Source organism: Chiloscyllium punctatum, chromosome X (assembly GCF_047496795.1).
Source record: "Chiloscyllium punctatum isolate Juve2018m chromosome X, sChiPun1.3, whole genome shotgun sequence".
In the NCBI taxonomy this organism is placed as follows: Eukaryota; Metazoa; Chordata; class Chondrichthyes; order Orectolobiformes; family Hemiscylliidae; genus Chiloscyllium; species Chiloscyllium punctatum.
In genome coordinates, this window is record NC_092791.1 from 14,399,229 (window position 1) to 14,422,077 (window position 22,849).

General features: G+C 53.2%; 1 protein-coding gene across 1 annotated transcript in view; it reads left to right on the top strand.

Annotated features, from left to right (window-relative positions):
* The window catches only part of LOC140471350 (integrin alpha-5-like), a 276,546-nt gene that overhangs the window by 112,497 nt on the left and 141,200 nt on the right, over positions 1-22,849 (top strand). The window contains 3 exon segments of the mRNA XM_072567381.1: positions 252-382; positions 16,098-16,189; positions 21,878-21,995. Coding sequence (XP_072423482.1) covers positions 252-382; positions 16,098-16,189; positions 21,878-21,995 — 341 coding nt within the window.

Below are 22,849 nucleotides of genomic sequence, written 5' to 3' on the forward strand. Positions count from 1 at the left end.
ATACAGAGTCAAGCTCCCTCAACACTGTCCCCCCATCAAACACTCCCAGGACAGGGACAGCACGGGGTTAGATACAGAGTAAAGCTCCCTCTACACTGTCCCCCCATCAAACACTCCAGGACAGGGACAGCACGGGGTTAGATACAGAGTGTTGGTTGCTGCACTGTGTCTTGGAGAAGGGACTGTGAGGGGGCAGTATGTTTGCAGTCTGCTTACTCCCTCTGAGCCGTGTCACTTTTGTGTTCCTTTAGGCCGAGTGTGTTGGTCGGAGCTCCGAAAGCTAACACCAGCCAGCCGAACATAACCGAGGCCGGGGCCGTCTATTCCTGTGCCTGGGACACCAATGGGACCGACTGCGTGCAGCTCCCCTTTGATCTGACAGGTAATCGTTTCGGTTTGATTGAACACGCGCTGTCCTCTCTGTGGGGCCGGAGCCACACTCACCTTGCCTGTCCTTCTCATCTTTGAGCTGAATGATTGGATCATTACTCAGCTTCTGGGCTCATGGAGCTGTAGTGTAAAGCCCATTCAGTCAGTGCAGTCTGTGCTGACCCATTGGCACTAATCCTACTTTCCCAGACTCGGTCCGCAGCCTTGAATGGTCTTCATTTTCCAGTGCTCATCCATCAACACCCCTCCTTGGCAGTGCACCCCTGACCGCCACCCCCACCCCCACCTTCTGGGTGACAATCATTTTCCTCAAATCCCCCTCCAAAACGTTTCACTTCCGAATTCTTGCTGTTGTTATTGATGTAGGGGAACAGCTGCTTCCTATCCACCCTGTTCACTCCCCGCATAATCTTATCCACGTCTGTCACGTTCCCCTGCTCCCCCCCCCCCCACCAACCCCCGAACTTTCTCTGCTCGACAGATGACAACCCCAGCCTGTCCAGCCCTCTTTCACCGCTAAACCGCTCCATCCTGGTGAATCTCCTCTCCTCCCCCTCCAGTACAATCCCATCCTTCCTATAGTGTGGGGACCAGAACTGCCCACCGCCCTCCAGCTGGGGCCTGACCAGAGTCCTGTACAACTCCAGCATCACCTCCGTGTCCTTATCATCTAGACCGTGATTGATAAAGCCCTTATACCATCTTAACCTTCCCCATTAACCTGTCCTTCAGGGATCCGTGGACAAATGCCCCACAATTGCTCCAAGCTTCCTCCTTTCCGGTTCGATTGGAATTTGGACTTGGTCACCTGGATTGGTTTTGGTTCCTCAGAGGTGCCATCTTTTTCCTCCTGAAGAGAGTGGCGCACGTTTTCCTTTGCGGTCCCAGGAATCCGACCCAGCAACAGTGAACCGGACCCCATGCTCGCACAGCGGCCTACCAGAAATCTTTAGTGCCCCCCCCACCCCCCCTCCCCCCCCTCCCCAGTCTTTGTGTTGTGCCAATAAGGTGACGGCAACCAATTATCTGGGAGAGCCAGTTACCGCAGAACCCCAAAGCGTCAGCCAGTCCAAGTTAGGAGCCTGAGGCCTAGTCCTGTTTGCTCGGGGAATGAGCTTGACTGAAGGAGAAAGCAAGTCGTGATTTTCTGCTTTTAAAACCTAAAACAGACTCGGGGGTTGTGTTTGGTCTACACTCAAACCACTGCACATTTCATTGCCCTCCAGGCACTTTTTTTTTCTAGCCCTCTCTGAAAAAATAAATTATTGCAACATGTGGAAGAGAGATATGAAAACCAAATGGGAATTCTCTTGTAGTAGGTCTTTGTGCTAACTATGGGGGAAAAAAAAACCATGGATCTGAGCCAGAACTGTCTAGCACAGGGGGAGAGAGGCGTTTGTCTCCATTTTATAGAAACAGAGACTAGACCGAGTGATTTTTGTTTCTTTTGTGTGTATTAAGAGCAGTGTTGCAGCTCAAACAAGTTTTATTTCCCTAAGGAGATCAAAGTTCATGTGTGACGTGAAGTTGGAAGGAGTTTATATTTGAGTCTGAAGTCTTGGCACGATGGATGTTGAAATCCTCGCCTAGGCCAAGATCACCGTCACGAGGTTCCCCCCCGCCCCCCCCCCCCCCCCATCTCACAGGGAGCTGGCACACAGGGCACACAACAGCAACGTTCTACCTCAGGGACATGCTGCTGTGGGTCTGTAGAGGGTCAACAGCAATAGGGACCCCCCCCCCCCCTCAGCCCCTGGACACAGTCCCTGTCCAATGCCCAGAGGCAGTCGATGCCCAGGTGCCCCTTCCCCCTCCCCGCTCTTCGCTCCCCCCACTCTCTTTCTCCTACCCCTTTCCGTCCCGCTTCTCCCCTCCATCTGTCCCTCCCCCTCTCCTTCCACTTCCCCCTCTCCCTCCCCCTTCTCCTTCTCCCCTCCCCCTTCCCTCCCCCTTCTCCTTCTCCCCTCCCCTCTCCCTCCCCCTTCTCCCTCTCCCTCCCCATCCCCCTCCCCCTCTACCCTCCCCCCTCCTCCCTTTCTCCCTCTCCCCTCCCCCCCCCCTCCCCTCCCCCCTACTCCCTCTCCCCTTCCCCATCCCCCTCCCCCTCTCCCCTTCCCCCTCCTCCCCTTCTCTCTCTCCTTCCCCAACTCCCTCTCCCCTCTCCTCACCCTTCTCCCTCTCCCCTCCCCCTCTCCTCCCTTTCTCCCTCTCCCTCTGTCCCTCCCCCTCTCCCTCCTCCCCCTCCCCTCCCCCTCTCCCCCTCTCCTCCCCTTCTCTCTCTCCCTCCCCCACACCCTCTCCCCTCCCCTCCTCTCCCCCCTCCTCCCCTTCACCCTCTCCCTCTGTCCCTCCCCCTCTCCCTCCCCTTCTCCCGCTCCCTCCCCCATCCCTCTCCTTCCACTTCCCCTTTCCCTCCCCCTGCTCCCCTCCCTCTCCTTACCCCTCCTCCTCCCCATCCCTCTCTCCTCCCCGTCCCCCTCTCCCTTCTCCTCTCGTAGAGTCATAGAGACGTACAGCATGGAAACAGACCCTTCGGTCTAACCTGTCCATGCCGACCAGATATCCCAACCCAATCTAGTCCCACCTGCCAGCACCCGGCCCATATCCCTCCAAACCCTTCCTATTCATATACCCATCCAGATGCCTCTTAAATGTTGCAATTGTACCAGCCTCCACCACTTCATCTGGCAGCTCATTCCATACACGCACCACCCTCTGTGTGAAAAAGTTGCCCCTTAGGTCTCTTTTATATCTTTCCCCTCTCACCCTAAACCTATGCCCGACCCCAGGGACTCCCTGACCACAGGGAAAATACCTTGTCTATTTGCCCTATCCATGCTCCCTCATGATTTTGTAAACCTCTATAAGGTCACCCCTCAGCCTCCAACACTCCAGGCTCTCTCTCCCTCCCCTTCCCTTTTCCCTCGCCCTTCCCCTTTCCCTTCCCTTCTCCCTCCCCCTCTCCCTCCCCCTTCCTCTCTCCATCCCCACTTCCTTCCTCTCTCTCTCCCCACCCTAACCCTCAGCTTTTGTCCCTTGCTGAGGGAGCCTTCTGAAAGCCTCAACTACAAGAAAGAGAGAGAGAGAGACAGAGAGATCTTATGAAACAAATGCTGGCAGTTTGCTTGTTCAATTCTGGGCAGACTATTTCCTTCTGTATGTGGCCTCTGCCCCCTGTACATGACCTTTGCCCCTGTAGGTGTCCTCTGCTCCATGTATGTGACCTCTGCCCCCTGTGCATGACCTTTGCCCCTGTAGGTGTCCTCTGCTCCCTGTGCGTGACCTCTGTTTCCTGTGTGTGACCTCTGCCCCCTGTATGGGACCCCCGGCTCCCTGTGCATGCTCTCTGCCCCCTGTACATGACCTTCAACCCTGTCGGAGACATCTGCTCCCTTTTTTGGGACTTCTGCTCCCTGTGCGTGACCTCTGCCCCTGTATGGGACCTCAGGCCCCTCTGTATGACCTCTGCCCCCTGTGTGTTACCTCTGCCCTCTGTATGGGACCTCGGCCCCCTGTGTGTGAGCTCTGCCCCTGTGTGTGACCTCTGCCCCCTGTGCATGACCGTTGCCCCTGTAGGGGTCGTCTGTCCCCTGTGTGTGACCTCTGCCCTCTGTATGGGATCTCTGTGCTGAAGGTGGAGGTTCGCCCGGCTCCAGGGTGCCAGTGGTTGGACTGCCTCCATCAGACCCCGCCCCAAGAGTTCACCTCTGTGAAGCTGACTCATGGAATTTGATTGGCACTCGGGGTGGGGGTTGGGGGGGGGGGGGGGGGGGGGGAGGGGTGGTCAGGCATTAGTAAAAGCCCCTCCTCCTCCTCAGAGTTACCTCTCCCGTGCAGCTGAGGAACATTGTCCATGGCCACAGAGGAGGGGACAAGCGGGCAAGGACAGCCTTAGATACACAAGCGCCTCAACGGGGTGAGGCTGGGCTGTGTACTAGGCCCGGGGCAGAGGGAGTGGGTCACTTCCTGCACAACACACCGACACACACTCACTCTCACACCGACACACACTCACCCTCACACCGACACACACTCACCCTCACACTCTCACACCGACACACACTCACCCTCACACCGACACACACTCACCCTCACACTCTCACACCGACACACACTCACCCTCACACCAACACACACACCCTCACACCGACACACACTCACCCTCACACTGACACACACTCACCATCACACTCTCACACCAACACACACTCACCCTCACACCGACACACACTCACCCTCACACTCTCACACCAACACACACTCACCCTCACACTGACACACACTCACCCTCACACCGACACACACACACCCTCACACCAACACACACTCACCCTCACTCTCACACTGACACACACTCACCCTCACACTGACACACACTCACCATCACACTCTCACACCAACACACACTCACCCTCACACCGACACACACTCACCCTCACACTCTCACACCAACACACACTCACCCTCACACTGACACACACTCACCCTCACACTGACACACACACACCCTCACACCAACACACACTCACCCTCACTCTCACACTGACACACACTCACCCTCACACTGACACACACTCACCCTCACACTCTCACACCAACACACACTCACCCTCACACCGACACACACTCACCCTCACACTGACACACACTCACCCTCACACTCTCACACCAACACACACTCACCCTCACACTGACACACACTCACCCTCACACTCTCACACCGACACACACTCACCCTCACACTGACACACACTCACCCTCACACTGACACACACTCACCCTCACACCAACACACACTCACCCTCACTCTCACACTGACACACACTCACCCTCACACCGACACACACTCACCCTCACACCGACACACACTCACCCTCACGCTCTCACACCAACACACACTCACCCTCACACCAACACACACACCGTCACACTCTCACACCGACACACACTCACCCTCACCCCGACACACACTCACCCTCACACTGACACACCCTCACTCTCACACTGACACACACTCACCCTCACACTGACACACACTCACCCTCACTCTCACACTGACACACACTCACCCTCACACTGACACACACTCACCCTCACACTCTCACACCGACACACACTCACCCTCACACTGACACACACTCACCCTCACACCGACACACACACACCCTCATACCGACACACACTCACCCTCACTCTCACACTGACACACACTCACCCTCACTCTCGCACTGACACACACTCACCCTCACACCGACACACACTCACCCTCACACTGACACACACTCACCCTCACTCTCACACTGACACACACTCACCCTCACACTGACACACACTCACCCTCACACTCTCACACCGACACACACTCACCCTCACACTGACACACACTCACCCTCACACCGACACACACTCACCCTCACTCTCACACTGACACACACTCACCCTCACACTGACACACACTCACCCTCACACTCTCACACTGACACACACTCACCCTCACACCAACACACACTCACCCTCACACTGACACACACTCACCCTCACACTGACACACACTCACCCTCACACTCTCACACCAACACACACTCACCCTCACACTGACACACACTCACCCTCACACTCTCACACTGACACACACTCACCCTCACACCAACACACACTCACCCTCACACTGACACACACTCACCCTCACACTCTCACACCGACGCACACTAACACTCACATTGACACACACTCACCCTCACACTCTCACACTGACACACACTCACCCTCACACCAACACACACTCACCCTCACACTGACACACACTCACCCTCACACTCTCACACCGACGCACACTAACACTCACATTGACACACACTCACCCTCACACTCTCACACTGACACACACTCACCCTCACACTCTCACACTGACACACACTCACCCTCACACCAACACACACTCACCCTCACACTGACACACACTCACCCTCACACTGACACACACTCACCCTCACACTCTCACACCAACACACACTCACCCTCACACTGACACACACTCACCCTCACACTCTCACACTGACACACACTCACCCTCACACCGACACACACTCACCCTCACACCGACACACACTCACCCTCACACCGACACACACACACCCTCACACTCTCACACTGACACACACTCACCCTCACACCGACACACACTCACCCTCACACTGACACACACTCACCCTCACACTCTCACACTGACACACACTCACCCTCACACTGACACACACTCACCCTCACACTCTCACACTGACACACACTCACCCTCACACCGACACACACATACCCTCACACTGACACACACTCACCCTCACACCGACACACACTCACCCTCACACTCTCACACCGACGCACACTAACACTCACATTGACACACACTCACCCTCACACTCTCACACCGACACACACTCACCCTCACACTCTCACACCGACACACACTCACCCTCACACCGACACACACTCACCCTCACACCGACACACACACACCCTCACACTCTCACACTGACACACACTCACCCTCACACCGACACACACTCACCCTCACACTGACACACACTCACCCTCACACTCTCACACTGACACACACTCACCCTCACACTGACACACACTCACCCTCACACTCTCACACTGACACACACTCACCCTCACACCAACACACACTCACCCTCACACTGACACACACTCACCCTCACACTGACACACACTCACCCTCACACTCTCACACCAACACACACTCACCCTCACACTGACACACACTCACCCTCACACTCTCACACTGACACACACTCACCCTCACACCAACACACACTCACCCTCACACCGACACACACTCACCCTCACACTGACACACACTCACCCTCACACCGACACACACTCACCCTCACACCAACACACACTCACCCTCACACTCTCACACCGACACACACTCACCCTCACACCGACACACACTCACCCTCACACCAACACACACTCACCCTCACACTCTCACACTGACACACACTCACCCTCACACTCTCACACTGACACACACTCACCCTCACACCGACACACACACACCCTCACACCAACACACACTCACCCTCACACTCTCACACCGACACACACTCACCCTCACACCGACACACACTCACCCTCACACCAACACACACTCACCCTCACACTCTCACACTGACACACACTCACCCTCACACTCTCACACTGACACACACTCACCCTCACACCAACACACACTCACCCTCACACCGACACACACTCACTCTCACACTGACACACACTCACCCTCACACCGACACACACTCACCCTCACACCAACACACACTCACCCTCACACTGACACACACTCACCCTCACACTCTCACACCGACACACACTAACACTCACATTGACACACACTCACCCTCACACCCTCACACCAACACACACTCACCCTCACACTCTCACACCGACACACACTCACCCTCACACCGACACACACTCACCCTCACACTGACACACACTCACTCTCACACCCTCACACTGACACACACTCACCCTCACACCGACATACACTCACTCTCACACCAAATCACACTCACCCTCACACTCTCACACCGACACACACTCAACCTCACACTAACACACACTCACCCTCATGCTGACACACACTCACCCTCACACCCTCACACTGACACACACTCACCCTCACACCCTCACACTGACACACACTCACCCTCACACTGACACACACATACCCTCACACTCTCACACTGACACACACTCACCCTCACACCAACACACACTCACTCTCACACTGAAACACACCCTCGCACTAACATACACTCACCCTTGTACTGACACGCACTCACCCTGACACTGACACACACTCACCCTCACACCGACACACATTCACCCTCACAATGACACACACACACCCTCACACTAACACTGAGGGAGTGTCGCATTTTTGGAGGGTCAGTACTGAGGGAGTGCCTCACTGTCGGAGTGTCAGTACTGAGGGAGCGCTGCACTGTCGGACGGTCAGTGCTGAGGGAGTGCCGCACCGTCGGAGGGTCAGTGCTGAGGGAGTGTCACACTGTCGGAGGGTCAGTGCTGAGGGAGTGTCACACTGTCGGAGGGTCAGTGCTGAGGGAGTGCTGCACTGTCGGAGGGTCAGTGCTGAGGGAGTGCCGCACTGTCGGAGGGTCAGTGCTGAGGGAGTGTGACACTGTCGGAGGGTCAGTGCTGAGGGAGTGCTGCACTGTCGGAGGGTCAGTGCTGAGGGAGTGTCACACTGTCGGAGGGTCAGTGCTGAGGGAATGTCGCACTGTCGGAGTGTCAGTGCTGAGGGAATGTCGCACTGTCGGAGTGTCAGTACTGAGGGAGCGCCGCACTGTCAGAGGGTCAGTACTGAGGGAGTGCCGCACTGTCGGAGGGTCAGTACTGAGGGAGTGCTGCACTGTCGGAGGGTCAGTGCTGAGGGAGTGCCGCACAGTCGGAGGGTCAGTGCTGAGGGAGTGTCACTGTCGGAGGGTCAGTACTGAGGGAGTGCTCCCCTGTGAGAGGGTCAGTGCTGAGGGAGTGCCGCACTGTTGGAGGGTCAGTGCTGAGGGAGTGCTGCACTGTCGGAGGGTCAGTACTGAGGGAGTGCCGCACTGTTGGAGGGTCAGTGCTGAGGGAGTGCTCCCCTGTGAGAGGGTCAGTGTTGCAGGGTGACTGTGGGCCTTCTGTATGGTCGGATGGCCAGGGCCTGTTCGCTCTCAGCCTTGGCCTCACGTCGTGATTCAGGAAAGGATGCTGTGCAGAGGAAGCAGGTGTTGTTTTGACTCATGGTCTTTTGATGCTCCCTCAGATCCTGCTTCCTGCACATGTTGTAAGTGAGGGTCGGAAACGATGGTGACTGCGCTGTACTTCAGCATTTTGGGTCCATTGGAAAACATAGCTCCTGTCTTTCCGGCCTGTGGGTGTGAGGTTGAGCTGGGCACCTCCTGGGCAGAGTTGGTTTTTGTGTGCCCTTGTTCACCGTTTCTCCTGAAATCCGTGCCGGACGAATAATCACAGCACCGCTCACATGACACATGACCACGTGACCTCTGAACCCCGCAAGGAAATGGCGAACGAGGGGGACCCGTTTCTGCGAGCGGGGCGGTCTTTTGGAAATTCGGGTCAAGTGTGAGGGGAGGTCATGAGGGACGAAGGGGGAGGGTGGGGTCAGAGGTGAAAGGTCACCCTTGAGGGAAGAGTGTGACAGATTAGCCAGGGGCTGGAGGCGGGGCCTGGAGATGGGAATGTCCGTCGTTTCCCAAAGCGAATGTGCCTTTTTGGGAAAAACCATTCCACCTGCTCAATGGGAGTCATGAGAGAAGTCCAGAATGTGAGGCAGTTGTCACAGGAAAAGAGCCGTTTGAGGTTCCTTTCCATGTTTGAACGGCGTGTTTACATCGCTGTGTCGTTTTCTTTCGCTCAACAGCGAGAGAAATCCTTTCGTTTCGTGTCTCGCTATGTTTACTCCCGTGCAGTTTCCTTTCCAATGGCTGCGATCCGAAAGTTGCAAGCTGATTATTCCCCTCCTTTCAGGCCAATCAACATCATAGTGTCCAGGCCGCAACCTTTCACGTTTCTGCAGTTTTTGAGGGTGGACTGACGTGGGAAAAGCGCTGGTTACGAAACCTCAGGTTGCCGCAACGAACCTGACCCCTCTTTGCAAGCACGATTTACACAGCTACTGGATCCAGCCGTTGGGGGACAAATCGAAGTCAGCGAGGGGAGTGGGTGGGCAAAAATGGAAACTCACTCTGCAGCAAGTAACCACTTGGTCTGTGCACTGGTGACCCGTTCTCGATGGGAAAGGCCTTCCGCCTGACAACAGCTGAGCGATTCATTCCGAGGTAGCAAAACAGCTTGAAGCTACGAAGAAGTCACCTGATCTCTGCCAGCTCAGGAGGTCTCTCTGTTCTCTGCAGTAAAAGCCACTTGTGAGCTTGTGTTAGGCTGCATTGGAACAAGCCAAGCACAGCGATGACAGAGAGGTCAGAATGTAAGCATGGTGGCTCAGTGGTTAGCATTGCTGCCTCACGGCGCCAGGGACCTGGGTTCAAAACCAGCCTCGGGGCGACTGTCTGTGTGGAGTTAGCACATTCTGCCTATGTCGCTCCGGTTTCCTCCCACAGTCCAAACATGTGCAGGTTAGGGTGGATTGGCCATGCTAAAATGTCGAGGAGAATGTGAGGACTGCAGATGCTGGAGATCAGAGCTGAAAATGTGTGGCTGGAAAAGCGCAGCAGGTCAGGCAGCAACCAAGGAACAGGAGAATCGACGTTTCGGGCATAAGCCCTTCCTTAGGAATCCCCATAGTGTCCAGGGATGTGCAGGGTAGGATGGATTGGCCATACTAAATTGTCCCATAGTGTCCCGGGATGCAATTCCTGAGGAAGGGCTTGACCTGCTGCGCTTTTCCAGCAACACATTTTCAGCTCATGCTAAATTGTCCCATAGTGCCCAGGGATGTGCAGGTTAGGGTGGATTGGCCGTGCTAAATTGTCAATAGACAATAGACAATAGACAATAGACAATAGGTGCAGGAGTAGGCCATTCTGCCCTTCGAGCCTGCACCACCATTCAATATGATCATGGCTGATCATTCCCAATCAGTATCCTGTTCCAGCCTTATCTCCATAACCCTTGATTCCACTATCTTTAAGAGCTCTATCCAACTCTTTCTTAAATGAATCCAGAGACTGGGCCTCCACTGCCCTCTGGGGCAGAGCATTCCACACAGCCACCACTCTCTGGGTGAAGTAGTTTCTCCTCATCTCTGTCCTAAATGGTCTACCCCGTATTTTTAAGTTGTGTCCTCTGGTTCGGCACTCCCCCATCAGCGGAAATATGTTCCCTCCTGCCAGAGTGTCCAATCCTTTCATAATTAGATTAGATTAGATTAGATTACTTACAGTGTCCTATACATTTCAATCAGATCCCCTCTCAGTCTTCTAAACTCAAGGGTATACAAGCCCAGTCGCTTCAGTCTTTCCGTGTAAGGCAATCCTGCCATTCCAGGAATTGACCTCGTGAACCTACGCTGCACTCCCTCAATAGCCAGAATGTCTTTCCTCAAATTTGGAGACCAGAACTGCACACAGTACTCCAGGTGTGGTCTCACCAGGGCCCTGTACAGCTGTCCCATAGTGCCTAGGGATGTTCAGGTTAGGGTGGATTGGCCATGCTAATTGTCCCATAGTGCCCAGGGATGTGCAGGTTAGGGTGGATTGGCCATGCTAAATTGTCCCATAGTGCCCAGGGATGTGCAGGTTAGGGTGGATTGGCCATGCTAAATTGTCCCATAGTGCCCAGGGATGTGCAGGTTAGGGTGGAATGGCCATGCTAAATTGTCCCATATTGTCCAGGGATGTGCAGGTTCGAGCAGATTGGCCGTGCTAAATTGTCCCATAGTGTCCAGGGATGTGCAGGTTAGGGTGGATTGGCCATGCTAAATTGTCCCATAGTGCCCAGGGATGTGCAGGTTAGGGTGGATTGGCCGTGCTAAATTGTCCCATAGTGCCTAGGGATGTGCAGGTTAGGGTGGATTGGCCATGCTAAATTGTCCCATAGTGCCCAGGGATGTGCAGGTTAGGGTGGATTGGCCATGCTAAATTGTCCCATAGTGCCCAGGGATGTGCAGGTTAGGGTGGATTGGCCATGCTAAATTGTCCCGTAGTGTCCAGGTTAGGGTGGATTGGCCGTGCTAAATTGTCCCATAGTGCCCAGGGATGTGCAGGTTAGGGTGGATTGGCCGTGCTAAATTGTCCCATCGTGCCCAGGGATGTGCAGGTTAGGGTGGATTGGCCATGCTAAATTGTCCCATAGTGCCCAGGGATGTGCAGGTTAGATGGTTGAGCCATGGGGAAATGCAGGGTGATAGGCCAGGAGGGAGTGAGTGTAGTTGGGATGCTGTTCGGATGGTCAGTGTGGTCTTGGGCCGAATGGCCTGGATTCGATGAACTGAAGGGTCAAACAGCAGGCACCTCGCAGACTGAATTAGGGGTGTTCCGTTAAAGAGCAGTGCTTCATCTCTGATAAACGCAGCACCTCTGACTGAGCTAACTGGGACAGGCAACTGAGAAGACTCCATTATCTGGGTCTTTCCACTCTTGGTCTCGGCCAAGTCATGAATCGGGGCCACCAGCCTGTCGGTTTGAACCAGAAGAAATAGGAATTCAACCTCTCAGGCTCCCCCATTCAATCTGATCATGGCTGATCCGACATTCCGCACATTCCTTTCCCTTTCCTTTCCCCATCACCCTGGATTCCCTGACTGATCATGGAAAGATCGATCTCAGCCTTAAATAGACACAAGGACTCTGCCCCCACAGCTCTGTGGCACGGAGCTCCAAAGAGTCACAACCCTGTGAGGGAAGAAATTCCTCCTTATCTCAGTCTGGAATTGGTGCCCTTTTCTCCTGAGACGATACTGTCTGGTCCTGGACTCTTCCATGAGAAGAAATATCCTCTCAGCATTTACCCTCTCAAACCCTTTACAAATCCAACATGTTACAGTGAGATCACCTCTTCTCATCCTTCGAAACTCCAGTGAGTAGAGTCCCAACCTGTTTAACCTTTCCTCATAAGACAATCCCTCCACACCAGGGATCATTCTCGTGAACCTTCTCTGAACTGCCTCCAAGGAAATGATACCTTTCCTGCCCACATCCACCACATCCTCTGGAAATTCATTCCACACGCGAACCACTGTCTGTGTAACACCCTTGTGTTTTCTTAAAACTCTTTTCTCCCCTCACCTTCAAAACGTGCCCCCTACTTTTGAAATCATCCACCCGAGGGAAAAAAAAACAAGTACATTTCACCCTATTGGTACCCCTCGTGATTTTATAAACCTCTATCAGGTCGCCATGCAACCTCCTACGCTCCAGTGAAAAAAGCCCCAGCTTTTCTTTCCAATTCAAACCTTTCCTTCAATAAGGAGCTGGGGGGGGGCGGGGGAGGGGGGTAACCAGAACTGCCCACAGTGCTCCTGATGTGGTCTCTCCAGCACAGTTTGCTGGCTTAATCCTTCTCAGCTGTCGCCAGGTCCCCGCTCCTGCCCCCCACCCACCCCAAACAAGGCCTCAGGCATGTTCTGTCAGCACTGACGGCTGAGATGAGCAGCTTCAGCAGGAATAGCTCCAGTTCCCTCACTCACCCCTTTGAAAAGACAGAGCCGTCGATTTTTTTTCAAACTGCGGCTATTGGCCTGGAAGACACTGCAGGCTTTGTGCTGCTGACCTGCACGTACTCACTGACTGGGCCGTACCACAGCAAGGCGAATGCTGTATGGTTGTCTTTACAAAGGGGGAGTGGAGGACAGGTCACTGACTTTGCAGCGACTGGACTGAAGTGGACCTTCTCCAGAAATGGCTGCCCTGCTCTCTCAGAGCCCTCATTCAGTTGGGAGGATTCATTCAGCACTCAACTCAGTGTTTAACCCCTGCCTCTCCACTGGGCGTCGCATCTACTCCTGTCGCCTGTTCCTCAAACCCAGTCCGTTCTTTGAATCATGCAACGCAGACACAGACCCTTCGGCCCAACCAGTCCATGCTGACCCTAATCCCAAACTGAACTAGTCCCACCTGCCTGCTCCTGGCCCTTATCCCTCCAAACCTTTCCTATTCATGTCTTTATCCAAATATCTTTTAAACATTGTAATTATGCCCACATCCACCACTTCCTCAGGAAGTTAATTTCACACACAAACCACTCTCTGTGTAAAAATAATTGCCCGTCATGTCTTTTTTTTAAATCTCTCTCTTGTCACCTTAAATATATCTTCTAGTCTTGAAATTCCCTATCCTCAGGAAACCTTATCTGTACCCCTCACAATTTTATAAACCTCTATATAAGATCATCTCTCAACCTCCTACGCTCCAGTGAAAAATATCCCAGCCTATTCAGCCTTTCTTTATATCGTAAATCCTCAATACTCGGGAAATCTTTCCCGAACCCTCTCCAGCTTAATAATATCCTTCCGAGAACAGGGCGACCAGAACTGGACACTGCGCTCCAGACGAGACCTCACCAATGTCCTGTATAACCTCAACATGACGTTGCCAACTCCTACACTCAAAGGGCTGAGCAATGGAGATCCCCTCTCCCTCCCTCGATCGAGGTCAAGTGTAAAGAAACAGCGCCATCTTTAGGTGGAGATACTGAGAGGGCACTCGGAGGTGAAGTGAGGCAGAGGTGCTTAACCTCCCTCAACATCAGGAACCCTGAATCAAACATACTGAAGAAAGTGCGCCATTGACTCGTTCCCCTCTCATCTGAAAGAACAATGAAGTTTCTGGCCGTCTTTTTATAGGAAGGATGTTATTCAAGCTGGAGAGGGTTCAGAAGCGATTTACCAGGATGTTGCTGGGAATGGAGGGTTTGAGATATAAGGAAAGGCTGGAGAGGCTGGGACTTTTTTTACTGGAGTGTAGCAGGCTGAGGGAGTGACCTGATAGAAGTTCATAAAATAAAGAGAGGTATAGAGAGAGTTAATGGTACTTATCTTTTCCCTGTCGTGGGGGATTTCAAGATGAGGAGATACGTTTTTAAGGTGAGCGGACAGAGATTTTGAAAAGATGTGAGGGGTAACTTCTTTTGTACAGAGAGTGGTTTGTGTGTGGAATGAACTTCCTGAGGAAGTGGTGGATGTGGGTACAACGTTGAAAAGATATTTGGATAAGGACATGGATAGGAAAGGTTTGGAGGGAGATGGGCCCCAGATGGGACTAGTTTAGTTTGGGATTAGGGTCGGCACGGACCCGTTGGGCTGAAGGGTCTGTCTCCATGCTCTCTGACTCTATGAAGTCCCGTAAAACTTGCTACCTCTCTGTTTGTGCCCCTGCTCCTTCTACTGCTCCTGGATGCTTAAAACAGCTCTGGAAAACATCTTCAGATGCTCACGAGAAACCCCACAGTTCCCCTGTTGGGAGTAGGCTGAGAGCAAACGAATAGGCCATTTGGCCCCTCAAGCCTGATCCCCTGTACGAGACCCTGGCTGACCCCTGTGTCACATTCCCCCACTATGCCACTCCCCTGCTCCCCCACCCCCCCCAGCTTTTTCCTTTTGCTGTTGTCAATATTCTGTCTCTCTTGAACCCACTCGACGACTGACACCCCACAGCTTGCTGAGGTATTTTCCCTTCAGAATTTGAATTCAATGATCTGAATGTATTTGATGACCCCAAATGTTTCTGAGCCTTGCTCCGACACGTTTGCATCATCCATGCTTTCGTTTCGGCTTTCGAGCTGAGCAATATTTGATTTTCTATCCCACTCGACGCGTGTTGGCCCCTCCTCCACCCCACCCCATTTGCTTGAAACTGCTTGTTTCATTTGTTTGTCGGCCGTGGGGTCTGTCGGGAGTGGGCCTCACTGTTCACTCACTCAGCCATGGGATGGTGGCGGCTGGGATCACCGAGAGGGTGACCCCGTTTACCATTTTGCAGGTCAAAGGTCACGCCGGCGCCTCATGGCTGCTCTCCCAGCATTCACCGTGCGGTCAGGTCGCGATCGTTCCTCAGCCCCAACCAGGGGCTGCCTCTGCAGGGGGCGACATTTCTGAATGGGATTGGGTTTGGCCGGGGATCGAGGCGAATCATACCCACGAGGCAGTTTGTTCCGATCAGAGACGCGTGCCATTGACTGTATGTTGTGATTTCCTGCAGGGAACCGGCTCCACAACGAGACGGAAGTCCTTGAGTTCAAATCCAACCAGTGGTTTGGCGCAAGTATTCGATCGTCCAATCGCACGATAGTGGTGAGTCGCAGGTGGGCGGTGGGGATGAGGGACGTTACACACCACTGGGTCCATTCACTCAGAGACTGGGGTGGCATGGGGACTCAGTGGTTAGCACTGCTGCCTCACCGCGCCAGGGACCCGGGTTCGATTCCAACCTCGGGCGACAGTCTGTGTTAAGTCTGCACATTCTCCCTGTGTGTGAGTGGATTTCCTCTGGGTCCTCTGGTTTCTTCCCACAGTCCAAAGATGTGCAGGTTAGGGTGGATTGGCCATGCTAAATTGTCCCATAGTGCCCAGGGATGTGTAGGTTAGGGTGGATTGGCCGTGATAAATTGTCCCATAGTGCCCAGGGATGTGCAGGTTAGGGTGGATTGGCCATGCTAAATTGTCCCATAGTGTCCAGGGATGTGAGGATTAGGGTGGATTGGCCATGCTAAATTGTCCCATAGTGTCCTGGGATGTGACGATTAGGGTGGATTGGCCATGCTAAATTGTCCCATAGTGCCCAGGGATGTGCAGGTTAGGGTGGATTGGCCATGCTAAATTGTCCCATAGTGCCCAGGGATGTGCAGGTTAGGGTGGATTGACCAAGCTAAATTGTCCCATAGTGTCCAGGGATGTGCAGGTTAGGGTGGATTGACCAAGCTAAATTGTCCCATAGTGCCCAGGGATGTGCTGGTTAGGGTGGAATGGCCATGCTAAATTGTCCCATAGTGTCCAGGGATGTGCAGGTTAGGGTGGATTGGCCATGCTAAATTGTCCCATAGTGCCCAGGGATGTGTAGGTTAGGGTGGATTGGCCATGCTAAATTGTCCCATAGTGCCCAGGGATGTGCAGGTTAGGGTGGATTGGCCATGCGGGAATGTAGAGTAATAGGGAATGGGTCTAGGTGGGTTACTCTTCGGAGGGCCAGTGTGGAGTTGTGGGCCCGAAGGACCTGTTTCCACACTGTTGGGATTCGAAGTAAATTGCCTCCAGTTGTGCCCTGGGTAGGTGCTCTCTGCAGCGGTATCACAGACACTTGACCATTGAACGATGTTGGGCTCAGATGCCCCTTCCTCTTGACTTCCCCAATCCACTGGCAATGCTCTCTGTTCTTTCCTCCTCCCCTAGCCGCTTCCCCAGACCCCAGGCCTCATTCTCCAACCACCCGGGAAGGAGACCTCACCTCTCTCATGACTCACTGCATTCATCTAGGGTCTGAAAGGTGCTTCCCAGGATCATTTCCTCTGGAGACCCTCCACAAACAATGTCAGAAGGTCACCCATACCCCTTTCAGCTCCACTGTGGCCTGCTCTGTCCCTGTATAACACTGGGGTACAGTACTGGTGGGGACAGGTCTGTCCCTGTATAACACTGGGGTACAGTACTGGTGGGGACAGGTCTGTCCCTGTATAACACTGGGGTACAGTACTGGTGGGGACAGGTCTGTCCCTGTATAACACTGGGGTACAGTACTGGTGGGGGACAGGTCTGTCCCTGTATAACACTAGGGTACAGTACTGGTGGGGACTGGTCTATCCCTGTATAACACTGGGGTACAGTACTGGTGGGGACAGGTCTGTCCCTGTATAACACTGGGGTACAGTACTGGTGGGGACAGGTCTGTTACTGTATAACACTGGGGTACAGTACTGGTGGGGACAGGTCTGTCCCTGTATAACTCTGGGGTACAGTACTGGTGGGGACAGGTCTGTCCCTGTATAACACTGGGGTACAGTACTGGTGGGGACAGGTCTGTTACTGTATAACACTGGGGTACAGTACTGGTGGGGACAGGTCTGTCCCTGTATAACTCTGGGGTACAGTACTGGTGGGGACAGGTCTGTCACTGTATAACACTGGGGTACAGTACTGGTGGGGACAGGTCTGTCCCTGTATAACACTGGGGTACAGTACTGGTGGGGACAGGTCTGTTACTGTATAACACTGGGGTACAGTACTGGTGGGGACAGGTCTGTCCCTGTATAACTCTGGGGTACAGTACTGGTGGGGACAGGTCTGTCACTGTATAACACTGGGGTACAGTACTGGTGGGGACAGGTCTGTCACTGTATAACACTGGGGTACAGTACTGGTGGGGACAGGTCTGTCCCTGTATAACACTGGGGTACAGTACTGGTGGGGACAGGTCTGTCCCTGTATAACACTGGGGTACAGTACTGGTGGGGACAGGTCTGTCACTGTATAACACTGGGGTACAGTACTGGTGGGGACAGGTCTGTCACTGTATAACACTGGGGTACAGTACTGGTGGGGACAGGTCTGTCCCTGTATAACACTGGGGTACAGTACTGGTGGGGACAGGTCTGTCACTGTATAACACTCGGGTACAGTACTGGTGGGGACAGGTCTGTCCCTGTATAACACTGGGGTACAGTACTGGTGGGGACAGGTCTGTCACTGTATAACACTCGGGTACAGTACTGGTGGGGACAGGTCTGTCCCTATATAACACTGGGGTACAGTACTGGTGGGGACAGGTCTGTCCCTGTATAACACTGGGGTACAGTACTGGTGGGGGACTGGTCTGTCAGTGTATAACACTGGGGTACAGTACTCTTGGGGACAGGTCTGTCACTGTATAACACTGGGGTACAGTACTGGAGGGGACACGTCTGTCCCTGTATAACACTGGGGTACAGTACTGGTGGGGACAGGTCTGTCCCTGTATAACACTGGGGTACAGTACTGGTGGGGGACTGGTCTGTCAGTGTATAACACTGGGGTACAGTACTGTTGGGGACAGGTCTGTCACTGTATAACACTGGGGTACAGTACTGGAGGGGAAAGGTCTGTTCCTGTATAACGCTGGGGTACAGTACTAGTGGGGACAGGTCTGTCACTGTATAACACTGGGGTACAGTACTGGAGGGGACAGGTCTGTCCCTGTATAACACTGGGGTACAGTACTGGTGGGGACAGGTCTGTCACTGTATAACACTGGGGTACAGTACTGGTGGGGACAGGTCTGTCACTGTATAACACTCGGGTACAGTCCTGGTGGGGACAGGTCTGTCACTGTATAACACTGGGGTACAGTACTGGTGGGGACTGGTCTGTTACTGTATAACACTGGGGTACAGTACTGGTGGGGAAAGGTCTGTCAATGTATAACACTGGGGTACAGTACTGGTGGGGACAGGTCTGTCCCTGTATAACACTGGGGTACAGTACTGGTGGGGACAGGTCTGTCCCTGTATAACACTGGGGTACAGTACTGGTGGGGACAGGTCTGTTACTGTATAACACTGGGGTACAGTACTGGTGGGGAAGGGTCTGTCAGTGTATAACACTGGGGTACAGTCCTGGTGGGGACAGGTCTGTCCCTGTATAACACTGGGGTACAGTACTGGTGGGGTCAGGTCAGGTCTGTCCCTGTATAACACTGGGGTACAGTACTGGTGGGGACAGTCCTGTCCCTGTATAACACTGGGGTACAGTACTGGTGGGGACAGGTCTGTTACTGTATAACACTGGGGTACAGTACTGGTGGGGTCAGGTCTGTCCCTGTATAACACTGGGGTACAGTACTGGTGGGGACAGGTCTGTTACTCTATAACACTGGGGTACAGTCCTGGTGGGGACACGTCTGTCCCTGTATAACACTGGGGTACAGTACTGGTGGGGACACGTCTGTTATTGTATAACGCTGTGGTTCAGTACGGGGGGGGGGACAGGTCTGTCCCTGTATAACACTGGGGTACAGTACTGGTGGGGACAGGTCTGTTACTGTATAACACTGGGGTACAGTACTGGTGGGGACAGGTCTGTTACTCTATAACACTGGGGTACAGTACTGGTGGGGACAGGTCTGTTACTGTATAACACTGGGGTACAGTACTGGTGGGGTCAGGTCTGTCCCTGTATAACACTGGGGTACAGTACTGGTGGGGACAGGTCTGTTACTCTATAACACTGGGGTACAGTCCTGGTGGGGACACGTCTGTCCCTGTATAACACTGGGGTACAGTACTGGTGGGGACACGTCTGTTATTGTATAACGCTGTGGTTCAGTACGGGGGGGGGGACAGGTCTGTCCCTGTATAACACTGGGGTACAGTACTGGTGGGGACAGGTCTGTTACTGTATAACACTGGGGTACAGTACTGGTGGGGACAGGTCTGTTACTCTATAACACTGGGGTACAGTACTGGTGGGGACAGGTCTGTCGCTGTATAGTACTGGGGTACAGTACTGGTGGGGACAGGTCTGTTACTGTATAACACTGGGGTACAGTACTGGTGGGGTCAGGTCTGTCCCTGTATAACACTGGGGTACAGTACTGGTGGGGACAGGTCTGTCCCTGTATAACACTGGGGTACAGTACTGGTGGGGACAGGTCTGTCCCTGTATAACACTGGGGTACAGTACTGGTGGGGACAGGTCTGTCCCTGTATAACACTGGGGTACAGTACTGGTGGGGACACGTCTGTTACTATATAACACTGGGGTACAGTACTGGTGGGGACACGTCTGTTACTATTTAACACTGGGGTACAGTACTGGTGGGGACACGTCTGTTACTCTATAACACTGGGGTACAGTCCTGGTGGGGACACGTCTGTCCCTGTATAACACTGGGGTACAGTACTGGTGGGGACACGTCTGTTACTATATAACACTGGGGTACAGTACTGGTGGGGACACGTCTGTTACTATATAACACTGGGGTACAGTACTCGTGGGGACAGGTCTGTTACTATATAACACTGGGGTACAGTACTCGTGGGGACAGGTCTGTTACTATATAACACTGGGGTACAGTACTCGTGGGGACAGGTCTGTCACTGTATAATGCTGGGGTACAGTACTGGTGGGGACAGGTCTGTTACTGTATAACACTGGGGTACAGTACTGGTGGGGACAGGTCTGTCACTGTATAACACTGGGGTACAGTACTGGTGGGGACAGGTCTGTCACTGTATAACACTGGGGTACAGTACTGGTGGGGACAGGTCTGTCACTGTATAACACTGGGGTACAGTACTGGTGGGGACAGGTCTGTCACTGTATAACACTGGGATAAAGTACTGGTGGGGACAGGTCTGTTATTGTATAACACTGGGGTACAGTACTGGTGGGGACAGGTCTGTTATTGTATAACACTGGGGTACAGTACTGGTGGGGACAGGTCTGTTATTGTATAACGCTGTGGTTCAGTACGGGGGGGGGACAGGTCTGTCCCTGTATAACACTCGGTTGCTGCAACTCTCTGTGTGTCCGAAGACTTGAAGAAACTGTCAGAACATTCGGTGTGTTGGGATGAAATGTCTCATATTGGTCCCGGTGCTGTTAACCCCTGCAGTTGTTGTCATTCCTGACTGGTTTCAGCTCCTCCTGATTCATGTCATGAATGGGTGTGGTGCAGGTCAGGCTGCCCCCGAGGAGCGGGCCAGTCGACATTTCGAGCATATGCCCTTCATCTGAGTCCTCCTCTGTGCTGCTGTTCTGCACGACTCGACCCCTTGTCTGCCTTGGTTTTGGTGCCAGTTACCAGTGTGCCTGTCGGGGTATCACCCATGCTTGAAATCCAGTGCCCCATGCATTGGCAATCTGTTTGGAGTCGGTCGTGGTTTGGTCCAGCCTGGCTGTGGCCCTAGTTCAGAGACAGCCTGGGAGCCACTGAGTGCCATAGTGGGTTGAAGGGTTTTCCTGGGTTTCTCACTCGGGGATGATCTCTCAGTCTGTCTCTCTTATCTCTAGGCATGTGCACCTCGCTACAGATGGAGAGGTAATGGGGAGCTGCGGGAGCTGGTTGGGACCTGTTACCTGTCGCTGCGGAACTTCAGTGATGTGCTGGAGTATGCCCCTTGTCGCACCAGTAAGTGCTGCTGTCTATTGTTCCCATGGCGCTGTCGGTCTGGGTGTTCCCCAGAGACAGAGCCACCTTCTCACTTTGCAGCCCAAATCCAAGCTCAGCTCACACTGTGCTCTTGCTCCGTTCCACTCCATCCCATTGTTGGCTCGTGTTTGTGTCGAGATGTGGGTCTTTCTGTGTGCCTGTGTGTGTCTACCTGAGTCCGCGTGAGTACATGTATCTCTGTTCATGCATGTGCACCTGTGTCTCTGTGCATGTGCCTGTGTTTATGTGTGTATTTGTACATGTATCTGTGCATGTGAGTGTGTCTGTGTGTGGCTGTGTTTATGTGTATGTGTATCTCTGTGTGTGGCTGTGTTTATGTGTATGTGTATCTCTGTGTGTGGCTGTGTTTATGTGTATGTATCTCTGTGTGTGGCTGTGTTTATGTGTATGTGCGCATGTCTCTGTGTGTGGCTGTGTGTATGTGTATGTGTATCTCTGTGTGTGGCTGTGTTTATGTGTATGTGTATCTCTGTGTGTGCCTGTGTTTATGTGTATGTGTATCTCTGTGTGTGGCTGTGTTTATGTGTATGTGTATCTCTGTGTGTGCCTGTGTTTATGTGTATGTGTATCTCTGTGTGTGGCTGTGTTTATGTGTATGTGTATCTCTGTGTGTGGTTGTGTTTATGTGTATGTGTATCTCTGTGTGTGGCTGTGTTTATGTGTATGTGTATCTCTGTGTGTGCCTGTGTTTATGTGTATGTGTATCTCTGTGTGTGGCTGTGTTTATGTGTATGTGTATCTCTGTGTGTGGCTGTGTTTATGTGTATGTGTATCTCTGTGTGTGGCTGTGTTTATGTGTATGTGTATCTCTG